General features: G+C 37.5%; 1 protein-coding gene across 4 annotated transcripts in view; it reads right to left on the bottom strand.

Annotated features, from left to right (window-relative positions):
• The window catches only part of TULP3 (TUB like protein 3), a 68,622-nt gene that overhangs the window by 26,480 nt on the left and 29,150 nt on the right, over nucleotides 1-12,992 (bottom strand). For 3 of the 4 annotated variants that reach the window (XM_041736873.1, XM_041736872.1, XM_041736871.1), the window contains exon 2: nucleotides 1,312-1,363. In XM_041736873.1, coding sequence (XP_041592807.1) covers nucleotides 1,312-1,363 — 52 coding nt within the window. Of the gene's footprint in view, nucleotides 1-1,311; nucleotides 1,364-2,423; nucleotides 2,697-12,992 lie in introns of those variants that run through there. The other variant, XM_041736874.1, reaches the window with a different exon arrangement.

The following is a 12,992-nucleotide window of genomic DNA, read 5'->3' as shown; positions in this document are numbered from 1 at the left end:
CTCCTCTCTGTGCACTTCAGGAAGCAGCACGTGAAGAGGGCCAGGGGCCTGAACAGGACTATGGAGGCCATCACCACCATCCAGAAGCCAGAGGTCTCCTATGTGGCAGAGACTTGCATATAGGGAATCCCTAAAGACAATCAGGCAATGCCCCCCTTCCAGGAGGAGCAGGTGAGGAGGCTGGACCCCACCAGCTGGTGACTGGAGTGGTAGTGAAACATGATGACAGTCCCTTTGTTAGCTCCATCGTCACAAAATACTTAAAAGGTGCCAGGCGAGAGCGGCCATACATAAGCAGAGCGCCAGAAGAGTTCTGGGGCCCTGGGGCGGGGGGCGGGGGGCATGGCATTCCAACCTGCCAGGACTGTGCTACAGAGTGTGGCCCTGCACGCAGCACAAAGACCTCTCCCACTTTTTAAGGATTCTACATTTAAAGTAGTTTTTTACACTAGAAGTTCCATTATTAATTCCAACATTAACATTAAATAAAATAAAACTTTAGAGATACGTTTAATCACCTACAGAGTCTAGACACTTTGGTCATGATTCTATGTAGGGAGACTACAACTACAGAATGTCCTAAGAAGGCATTCATATGAAAATGCTAATATGAAAGCAACAGATGTTGGTTATAGGTTCTAAGCTAACAATGATGATCATAGCAAATAATGATGTACAACTGTTTATTTATTACTTCCTTCATTTAAATGTCTAGTGAAAGATTAGCCTGACCCTGTGCTAGGAACTTCTGATATAATGGTCATCATAAACAGACTAAGCTCCTGTTCTCATGGAGTTTAGCCTAGTGGAGGAAACAAACATAAATCTAATCACTGAAAAAAAGAATTCATATGTAACTGAAAATTGGGACCAGTATTGTATAGAAAATTGTATTGTAAGCAGCTGAGGTTTTTAAGCAGCCCTGCAAGCATGTTCAGATCTGCATTTTAGAATAAGAAACACATCTTGTACTTAAATGAAATTACAGTGCAGAGAGGTATGTAAGGTAGCAGGACTAAATTACTACAGTGTTAACATTCTTCCAATTCTTAGGAAAAGTGCCAAGGAATTTTCAGTGATTATAAATCCAAGGCCAGTTTTATGGCTGTGATCCTGAAAACACTTTGGTCTTGCCCAGGGCCTTGGTTTAGCAAATACTACCTCCAGACACTACTTAGTAACATCAGAGCCTTTTCCTTTCCTGTCATCTTTCCATGACCTCGCCAATACTTCAGAGTCAAGACTATCTCTATCATGGTCAGTATAGCTGTCCACTTATTTCCAAACAGGAGAGACTCCTGATTTACTCACCTGATTATCTAGTTTCAGCTGTCGAAGTTTCATGGTCTCATCTTCAAAGGCACTGTTTAAAAAAAAATGGAGGAAAAAGCATGTAAAGAAAAAATTCTATTAAAATTATGTCAATTTCATCTCTTCCATGTATCTACTCCTTTGGACTGTTAGAAACCAGTTGATTCTGCCTTAGGGAGAGCATCAGTTTCTAGATGTTACCCACACTAACCGCAGGAGGACTTGCCATCCTTAATGTCACACTTAGTTCACAGAGGACCTCAGGAGACTGAAATACCCAAAGAGTAAAAAAAGAAAAAAAGAAAAAGAAAAAGAAAAAGAAAGAAAAAGAAAAAGAAAAAGAAAAAAGGAGGCAGCTTAGGTCGCCCAGTGGTTTAGCGCTGCTTTCATCCCAGGGCTTGATCCTGGAGACCCAGGATCGAGTCCCACGTCAGGCTCCCTGCATGGAGCCTGCTTCTCCCTCTGCCTATGTCTCTGCCTCTCTCTCTTTCCCTCCCCCCCACCCCGTGTCTCTCTTGAATAAATAAATAAAATCTTAAAAAAAAAAAAAAAGATGTACTGTGTTGCCTGGGTGGCTTAGTCAGTTAAGCATTCAACACCTGATTTTGGCTCAGGTCATGATCTCAGGGTTGTGGAATAGAGCCCCACGTGGGGCTCTGCACTAGGCATGGAGCCTGCTCAAGATTCTCTCTCCCTCTCCCTCTGCTCTCTCAAATAAATAAATAAATCTTAAAAAAAAAAATAAAGATGTAGAGCACAGACTCCCATGCATGCAGGAATTTTTAAAAACCATATGTCAAGTAGTTATTATGGGCCAGGCACATGCATATTCTATTTATTCCTCAAAACAATGCTATGGATTAGGTACTATTAGTTTTCCCACTTTGAAGATGGGGAAAGAGACTCAGAAGGCCATGCATAAGGTTAAACAGCAGAAACAGACCCTAATCCAGGGCTCTTTTCAGAGTCTAAACTCCACCTAAAAATCAAATGTTTTTCTTCTTTTTTGGAGCTAGTTCTAGGAAAGAGAGATGAGACTATAATCGGGCTCAGGGCCGACTGTCCCCAGATATATGGAAGTGGTACACTGATAATTCTGAAGTAAAGCTTACTTGAGAAACAGCCAATGCAAGCACATTCTGACCCTCTTCTGTCCCCCTGAAAGCAGGAAATAAATTTTCCATGTGAAAGGTGCCCTCCCTGTACCAAGAAGTAAAAAAACACGCTTATTACCAGAGACAGAGAATTCAAGACCTAGACTAAGTCGATGTATACAAACTCTGTTTAATTTTTTCACTAATTAGTACCCAAGACTAACTTTGTCTTGTCAGTTCTTCACAAATTTATTGTTTCTTTTTCTTTTTTTTATTTTTATTTTTTATTTTTTTATTTTTTTTTTATTGTTTCTTTTTCTAAAAGGTATATAAACTACCTGCTTTGGTCATTTCTTAGGTCCCATATCTATGAGACCTCTATATGTACAAAATTAATTTTTTTAAAGAGACACATTTAAAAAAAAAAGATTTATTTATTTATTCATGAGAGACAGACTGAGAGAGAGGCAGAGACACAGGCAGAGGGAGAAGCAGGCTCCTTGCAGGAAGCCTGATGCGGAAATCGATCCCAGGACTCCGGGATCACGACCTGAGCCAAAGGCAGGCACATAACCACTGAACCACTCAGGAGTCCCCAAAATTAATTTTTCTCCTGTTAATCTGTCTTGTGTCGATTTAATTATTAGACCAGCCAAAAGAACCTGGGAGGGTAAAATGGGCAGGGTAAAAATCTTCCCCACAACAACTGTGTATAGCATCTTACTATAGCCCACTGATTTCCTTAAGATCTAGGCAAGTCATTTAACTTTCAAGTCTGTCATTAATAAAACATGATGCCACTCATGCAAGGAGACTATAAATATGGATGAACAGATAAGACTTAACACCACTAGGAGACAGATTTGTTGGAGAGAAGAAAACAACAATGACAAAAATGGAATCTAATTACTGTCTCCAAATCCTTTTGAACTTTTCAAAAACTCTCTCTGAAGCCTTTTCTATTTTTGAAATTTTTCTAATTTAAGATTTTGTTTTGCAACTCAGCATTCTTGGAAAGAGTAGAGTATGAAACAAGGCAGAAATGGTTCTTATTATTATTTATAATAATAGTAATTATTATTTGTATTATACATTTTTACTGGAGCTTATTGTCAAGAAACTACAAATACAAGGTCCTATTTAAGAAGACAAATTCTATGGCTATAAAAGGAAGCATGGCTTTTCCTGTATTGATGTAAATACTAAAGCATCTTATCCATGGCTTAATGGTTCACCACTACCTTCACATATTTTAGAAGGTGTTATGTATTTTATTTTTTAATTTAAAAAAATTTTTAAAGATTTTGAGAGAGAAAATGAACAATGGGGGAGGGGCAGAGGAAGAGAAAGAGAGAACCAGACACCCTGCTGAACATGAAGCCCAACATGGGGCTGGATCCCAGGACCCACAGATTGTGCCCCTGAGCAGAAGGCAGACAGACCTGTAACTGACTGAGCCACCCAGGCACCCAGGTGTTACACATTTTAACAATGCATAGCAACTTGGAATTTGCATACTATCTCCAAGATTCCTCCTGCCTACTAATCTGTAAGCAGATTTAATAACCCCCTAGATATAGATAAGATGACATTCTGGTTCTCTGACAGTTCCCCTCTATTAACTTCCTTATCAACTATATGCTTTTTAAAAAACCTAAGTATTCAAATAAATCATCTCTTTTTTCCCAATTCAAAAGAGGGACAAATGGGGTCCCTGGGTGGCTCAGTTGGTTAAGCATCTGACTCATCTCAGCTCAAAGTCCTGACCTTGAGCCCTGCATTGGGCTCTGCTCTGGGCGTGGAGCCTACTTAAAGAAGAGAAAAAGGGAAAGAAAAACAGATAAACAAAAATGTTGGATATGATATACTCAGGCCTTGACTTCATGCGCTCTTAACATATTTCCTAGATATATTCCTGTTTTCCTTAGTGTTTTTAACCCTCATTCACATATTTTTAAATCTTAGCTTTATGAATACAGTGCTAGAATAGCACTCTTGATTTCAGCTCGGGTCATGATCTCAAGGGTTTGTGAGATCCTGTGAGCCTGCATCAGGCTCTGCACTCAGAGCCTGCTGAGTCTGCTGGGAATCTGCTTGAAAATGCTCTCTCCTTCTCTCCCCTGTGTCCCTCCCCCCACTCTGTCTCTCTAAAGTAAATAAATAAATCTTTTTAAAAAAACCACTAAGACAAAAAATTATTATTTTAAATATATATATAGGAAAAAACTGCAAATATACAGGAACAGGTAACATGGTATAAAAATGCACTTACATACTACTACTAACAGCTACTGCTATGAGTCCTCCTTTTTCTCTACCTCATTTTGCTCTCAACACTAAACCAGAATTGCAAAATCTCCTGACATGTTAAAGAAATCATCCTATCCCACCCCCCCCCCCAGCCCACCCTTACACACACACATACACACATGCACACAATGCTAAAACCTCCTCAATCACGGTAAATTTTGATTTGGAGAGAAGAAATTGAAGAACAAATGAAGTCCTCAAACATTTCTCTTAAGGCCTCTAATAGTGAGGAAACCAGGTGTATCTTCAATAACCATCTTGACACCACTAATTCCTTTCATCAAGCCTGGGCAAGCTGAACAGACAATTCAAATAAACAGGTTTTGTTTCAGCCTGAACAAAAGAGGCACTAGGGATCCCTGGGTGGCGCAGCGGTTTGGCGCCTGCCTTTGGCCCAGGGCGAGGTGCTGGAGACCCAGGATCAAATCCCACGTCCGGCTCCTGGTGCATGGAGCCTGCTTCTCCCTCTGCCTGTGTCTCTGCCTCTCTCTCTCTCTCTGTGACTATCATAAATAAAAAAAAAAAAAAAAAAAAAAGAGGCACTAAAAAGATGCTATAATTGTAACATTTAGATACCTCTTATACATCAAAAGCTACACTTTCTTTGAGCGCTAGTTCTAAATTATAATTTAGGAGAAATAACATTTTATACACTTACATTAATCTGAACTGAATTTCTAGTCTAACCTCGAATATGATCTTACTAAACTTGCATTTTTTTCTTTTAATATTCTTCCCTTCCTTTCAAATCAAGTTGTTTACTAGCAAGTTTAACCAAGCCTGGTTAGTAAATCAACACAAAACAGAAAGAATTCCTACAGAGTAAAAGAGATGGAATTACTGTATCCCATTTTTCTCATGGAAAATTTCCTATTACTTGATACAAATAGGGAAAATTCTAAACATACATCTTAGTAAAACACAGATCCAGCATTTGAGTATGGGATATAATTATGCCCATAGAACACCATTCTCTTGAACTACTTCCCATTATATATATGTGCATTATATATATTATATATAATGCAATGCTCACCACAATAAGTGTAGTCATCATATCTATCACCACAGTACATTATTACAACATTATTGACTATATTCTCTATGCTATACTTTTATCCTCATCACTTATTTTATAACTGGAAGTTTGTATCTGTTAATGCTCTTCACCTATTCACTCTATTATTTCTTTAATTGAAAGGATTTTTAAAAAGATTTATTTATTCATGAGAGACACACAGAGAGCGAGGCAGAGACACAGGCAGAATTCGGAGAAGCAGGCTACCTGCGGGGAGCCTGATATGGGACTTGATCCTGGGACTCTGGGATCACGCCCTGAACCAAAGGCAGATGCTCAACCCTTGAGCCACCCAGGTGCCCCTGAAAGGATTTTTGAGGTAACATACGTGTTGCAAGAAGATTGCTGGTGCTAAATCCTTTATGTATGTTTTTTTTCTTTCTAGTGTTTTCCTTCATTGACTATAAAAAATAATGCATACTCATTTTGTAACTTTTGAAAAAATTCATAAGGAAAATGAAAGTCTTTTCATACTCCTACCATCTCGAGATATAATCCCTGCTAACAAGGAAACAAACATCTTTACAAATATTTCTATAAATTTGTATATATTTGAAATAATATTTATGATTTTTGTATCACTTTAAGATTATAACATAAGCATCTTTTATGTTATTATATAGGTTTTTGAAATATAATATTAAATGGCTATGTAATAGTCTATCACATGGACATTACATAAACTCTTTTCTTTTTTTATTGTGGTAAAAACATGTACTATAAAATGTAACATCTTAACCATTTTTAAGTGGACAGTTCAGTCGTGTTAAGTACACTTATATTGTTGTTTGCATACAAATTGTTATAGCAGCATTATTCACAAGAGCCCTAAAGTAGAAACACGTCAAGTGCCCATCAACTAATGAACAGGTAAACAAAATCTGGTTTATCTATAATGTGGGATATTATTCAGCCATAAAAAGGAGTAGATATTGAAACATGGGAGAACCTGGCAAACATTACGCTACATGAAAGAAGCCAATCAACAAAAGACCACACATTATATGATTCCGTTTTCATAAAATGTCCAGAATAGGCAAATTTACAAAGGCAGAAAGTAGATTAGTGATTGCTTAGGGCCTTGGGGGGATAAAAGCTGGGAGATGATAGCCAAAGGGCATGGGATAGCTTTCTGAAGTGCTGAAAATGTCCTAAAATTAACTGTGGTGATGGATGCACACTTCTGTGAATATACTAATAACCAGTGAAGTGTGTATACTTTAAATAGATGTATTGTATGGTATATGAATTATATTTCAATAAAGCTGTTATTATTTTTAAAATTCATGAGTCTATACTAATTCTCAATAAATACAGCACAACAAAGATCTTCTTTACAGAATAATGCCAACTAATATAGGATGAATAATGGAAGTAGAATATGACTTTATAACCACCATATTAATAATTGACTCTTGAAAGAAACATTGATGGATCCTATAACCATTGAGTGAAGCAGGATATTCAACACAATCTCAAGTATCTCCCCACAGATTACATTAATTACAAAGAGGAAAAGGTAACATTGCAATGAGGAAATCTGGCAGACATCACCTTAACCAAATGAAGGGAATATAGCAACTCTGATGGGACAGACTGACATCTGGTATTCCCCGATGTGATGTACCGAGAAGAATATATTGCATACAATATAATGTATGCAACATTCCTGCCAATAATGTTTGTCCTGTATCTATTCAAGAGGAAACAAACCAAATGGAGGGAAATTCTGCGAGATGACTCTCAGGATTCTTCAAAAACATCCTTACCAAGAGAGTTGAAAAAAATAGTTCTAGGTTAAAGTGAGGAGATTTAAGAGATTTCTGGCAAGAAAATATAACACATAATCCTTGTATTATGGATCAAAACGTACACACAGTAAGCACTATTATGGGTGCACTAAGGATATCTGACTATAAGTAGCACATTAGCACTTAAGGGTATTAGTACATTAATGTGACGTGTTCCACATGTGAAAATAGTATTATGATCATGTAGGAGTGTGAATAAGGTAGAAATGATGAGGGAACAGGGTGGTATGGATGGGGGAGCCACGCTTCTCTGAGTATCCGTAAGTCCATAATGATATAGATGAATGAATGAATGAATAATTACATGATGAAGAAGGTATGGTTCCTTACAAAAAAAAAAATTTTTTTCAATTAAAAAAGATAAAAGGAGGGATTCCTGGGTGGCTCAGTGGTTTAGCACTTGCCTTTGGCCCATGGCATGATCCTGGAGTCCTGGGATCGAATCCCCCATCAGGCTCCCTGCATGAGCCTGCTTCTCCCTCTGCCTATGTCTCTGCCTCTCTTTCTCTCTCTCTCTCTCTCTCTCTCTCTCTCTGTCTCTCATGAATAAATAAATAAAATCTTTAAAAAAAAAAGATAAAAGGAATGATGGAAATAGTCACCAAAGGCAAACACCACAATAATAATTGTCACAGGCAAAATAATAGTAATAATAATAATTAAAAAAATAATTGTCACAGGCAAGAATCATCAATGGATGCTAAAATTAGTGGGTGAAAGTATGCTGACAAACAGGTATTTACATAGTCTCAAAGTATCTGCCCACAAGATAATTACTGATTGCAAAGGGAAAAATAGTAACTTTAGAGGGGAGAAACCTGGAAGACAGCACCGTAACTAAGCGATTAAGATTAACACCACCAGTAAGAAAACACAGCATCATCGTACTCCTCCTGATATGATGTGCTGAGAAAGGCACAGCATCATGTTGGTGGTATTCCTGCCAAAAAATGCTTCTTAATTTAATCATGAGGAAACACCACAGGAACCCAAACTGAGAAACATGCTACAAAATAAATGGCCAGTATTCTTCAAAAGTGTGAAGATCAGAAGGGATGAAGGGGATGGGAGGTACAGGCTTCCAGTTAGGAGATGAAAGGTACAGCCTAGGAAATGTAGCCAACGATGCTCTAATAGCCTTGTATGGTAAGAGATGGTAGCTACACTTGCTGTGACCACACCACAGAGTTGTTGAATCACCCTGCTGTACACCTGAAACTACTGTAACACTGTGTGTCACCTATACTTTGATTTTTAAAAAAGCCTCAAGATCAGGAAAGGCAAAGAAAGACTAATACACTATGCAGGTTGGAGAAGACTAATGAGACGTGACATCTAAGTAGACTATGGAATCCTGGATTTGGATCCCAAACTATTACGAGACATTAGTGGGGGAAGTGGCAAAACTCCAAAAAGACCTGTGGATTAGTTACTGGTACTGAATCAGTATTAATGTCCCGGTTTTTGTAACTTACTATGATTATGTAAGATATTAACATTAGGAGAAACTTTTAGTCAAGGAACTCTCTTACATTTTTATAACCTTTTTGTAAGTCTAATTTAAAAGACTGTTTAAAGTGAGATAACAGGCACCTTGGTGGCTCAGTTGGTTAAGCATCTGCTTTCAGCCCAGGTCATGATCCCAGAGACCTGGGATCGAGCCCCACATCAGGATCCCTACTTAATAGGGAGTCTGCTTCTCCCTCTGCTTGTCCCTGTCCCTGCTCATGCTCGCTCTCTCCAGCTCACACACTCTCTCTCAAATAAAGTCTTAAAAAGCAATACTTAGGTTATCAACTTACTTTTCTGTTTTTTTTTTAAGATTTTATTTATTTATTCACGAGAGACACAGGAATACATTTTTCTAACACATAATCCATGGCTGCTATATAGTCAGGGGAGTGCTTCTTGCAGCCTCCTACACGGTGCCAGATGAGTCCTCCTTTTCCACTCTACCTCAATTTGCTCTCAACACTAAAACCAGAATTGCAAAATCCTCCTGACATGTTAAAGAAATCATCCTATCCAACCCCCCCCCAGCCCACCCTTACCACACACACATACACACATGCACACAATGCTACAACCTCCTCAATCACGGTAGGTAAATTTTGATTTGGAGAGAAGAAATTTGAAGAACAAATGAAGTCACTCAACTCATTTCTCTTAAGGGCCTCTAATAGTGAGGAAACCAGGTGTATCTTCAATAACCATCTTGAACCACTAATTCCTTTCATCAAGCTGGCAAGCTGAACAGACAATTCAAATAACAGGGTTTTGTTTCAGCCCTGAACAAAAGAGGCACTAGGGATCCTGGGTGGCGCAGCGGTTTGGCGCCTGCCTTTGGCCCAGGGCGAGGTGCTGGAGACCCAGGATCAAATCCCACGTCCGGCTCCTGGTGCATGGAGCCTGCTTCTCCCTCTGCCTGTGTCTCTGCCTCTCTCTCTCTCTGTGACTATCATAAATAAAAAAAAAAAAAAAAAAAAAAGAGGCACTAAAAAGATGCTATAATTGTAACATTTAGATACCTCTTATACATCAAAAGCTACACTTTCTTTGAGCGCTAGTTCTAAATTATAATTTAGGAGAAATAACATTTTATACACTTACATTAATCTGAACTGAATTTCTAGTCTAACCTCGAATATGATCTTACTAAACTTGCATTTTTTTCTTTTAATATTCTTCCCTTCCTTTCAAATCAAGTTGTTTACTAGCAAGTTTAACCAAGCCTGGTTAGTAAATCAACACAAAACAGAAAGAATTCCTACAGAGTAAAAGAGATGGAATTACTGTATCCCATTTTTCTCATGGAAAATTTCCTATTACTTGATACAAATAGGGAAAATTCTAAACATACATCTTAGTAAAACACAGATCCAGCATTTGAGTATGGGATATAATTATGCCCATAGAACACCATTCTCTTGAACTACTTCCCATTATATATATGTGCATTATATATATTATATATAATGCAATGCTCACCACAATAAGTGTAGTCATCATATCTATCACCACAGTACATTATTACAACATTATTGACTATATTCTCTATGCTATACTTTTATCCTCATCACTTATTTTATAACTGGAAGTTTGTATCTGTTAATGCTCTTCACCTATTCACTCTATTATTTCTTTAATTGAAAGGATTTTTAAAAAGATTTATTTATTCGTGAGAGACACACAGAGAGCGAGGCAGAGACACAGGCAGAATTCGGAGAAGCAGGCTACCTGCGGGGAGCCTGATATGGGACTTGATCCTGGGACTCTGGGATCACGCCCTGAACCAAAGGCAGATGCTCAACCCTTGAGCCACCCAGGTGCCCCTGAAAGGATTTTTGAGGTAACATACGTGTTGCAAGAAGATTGCTGGTGCTAAATCCTTTATGTATGTTTTTTTTCTTTCTAGTGTTTTCCTTCATTGACTATAAAAAATAATGCATACTCATTTTGTAACTTTTGAAAAAATTCATAAGGAAAATGAAAGTCTTTTCATACTCCTACCATCTCGAGATATAATCCCTGCTAACAAGGAAACAAACATCTTTACAAATATTTCTATAAATTTGTATATATTTGAAATAATATTTATGATTTTTGTATCACTTTAAGATTATAACATAAGCATCTTTTATGTTATTATATAGGTTTTTGAAATATAATATTAAATGGCTATGTAATAGTCTATCACATGGACATTACATAAACTCTTTTCTTTTTTTATTGTGGTAAAAACATGTACTATAAAATGTAACATCTTAACCATTTTTAAGTGGACAGTTCAGTCGTGTTAAGTACACTTATATTGTTGTTTGCATACAAATTGTTATAGCAGCATTATTCACAAGAGCCCTAAAGTAGAAACACGTCAAGTGCCCATCAACTAATGAACAGGTAAACAAAATCTGGTTTATCTATAATGTGGGATATTATTCAGCCATAAAAAGGAGTAGATATTGAAACATGGGAGAACCTGGCAAACATTACGCTACATGAAAGAAGCCAATCAACAAAAGACCACACATTATATGATTCCGTTTTCATAAAATGTCCAGAATAGGCAAATTTACAAAGGCAGAAAGTAGATTAGTGATTGCTTAGGGCCTTGGGGGGATAAAAGCTGGGAGATGATAGCCAAAGGGCATGGGATAGCTTTCTGAAGTGCTGAAAATGTCCTAAAATTAACTGTGGTGATGGATGCACACTTCTGTGAATATACTAATAACCAGTGAAGTGTGTATACTTTAAATAGATGTATTGTATGGTATATGAATTATATTTCAATAAAGCTGTTATTATTTTTAAAATTCATGAGTCTATACTAATTCTCAATAAATACAGCACAACAAAGATCTTCTTTACAGAATAATGCCAACTAATATAGGATGAATAATGGAAGTAGAATATGACTTTATAACCACCATATTAATAATTGACTCTTGAAAGAAACATTGATGGATCCTATAACCATTGAGTGAAGCAGGATATTCAACACAATCTCAAGTATCTCCCCACAGATTACATTAATTACAAAGAGGAAAAGGTAACATTGCAATGAGGAAATCTGGCAGACATCACCTTAACCAAATGAAGGGAATATAGCAACTCTGATGGGACAGACTGACATCTGGTATTCCCCGATGTGATGTACCGAGAAGAATATATTGCATACAATATAATGTATGCAACATTCCTGCCAATAATGTTTGTCCTGTATCTATTCAAGAGGAAACAAACCAAATGGAGGGAAATTCTGCGAGATGACTCTCAGGATTCTTCAAAAACATCCTTACCAAGAGAGTTGAAAAAAATAGTTCTAGGTTAAAGTGAGGAGATTTAAGAGATTTCTGGCAAGAAAATATAACACATAATCCTTGTATTATGGATCAAAACGTACACACAGTAAGCACTATTATGGGTGCACTAAGGATATCTGACTATAAGTAGCACATTAGCACTTAAGGGTATTAGTACATTAATGTGACGTGTTCCACATGTGAAAATAGTATTATGATCATGTAGGAGTGTGAATAAGGTAGAAATGATGAGGGAACAGGGTGGTATGGATGGGGGAGCCACGCTTCTCTGAGTATCCGTAAGTCCATAATGATATAGATGAATGAATGAATGAATAATTACATGATGAAGAAGGTATGGTTCCTTACAAAAAAAAAATTTTTTTCAATTAAAAAAGATAAAAGGAGGGATTCCTGGGTGGCTCAGTGGTTTAGCACTTGCCTTTGGCCCATGGCATGATCCTGGAGTCCTGGGATCGAATCCCCCATCAGGCTCCCTGCATGAGCCTGCTTCTCCCTCTGCCTATGTCTCTGCCTCTCTTTCTCTCTCTCTCTCTCTCTCTCTCTCTCTCTCTCTCTCTCTCTG

This window comes from Vulpes lagopus, chromosome 21, assembly GCF_018345385.1.
Source record: "Vulpes lagopus strain Blue_001 chromosome 21, ASM1834538v1, whole genome shotgun sequence".
NCBI lineage: Eukaryota > Metazoa > Chordata > Mammalia > Carnivora > Canidae > Vulpes > Vulpes lagopus.
This window is presented reverse-complemented; position numbering and strand designations above follow the sequence as displayed.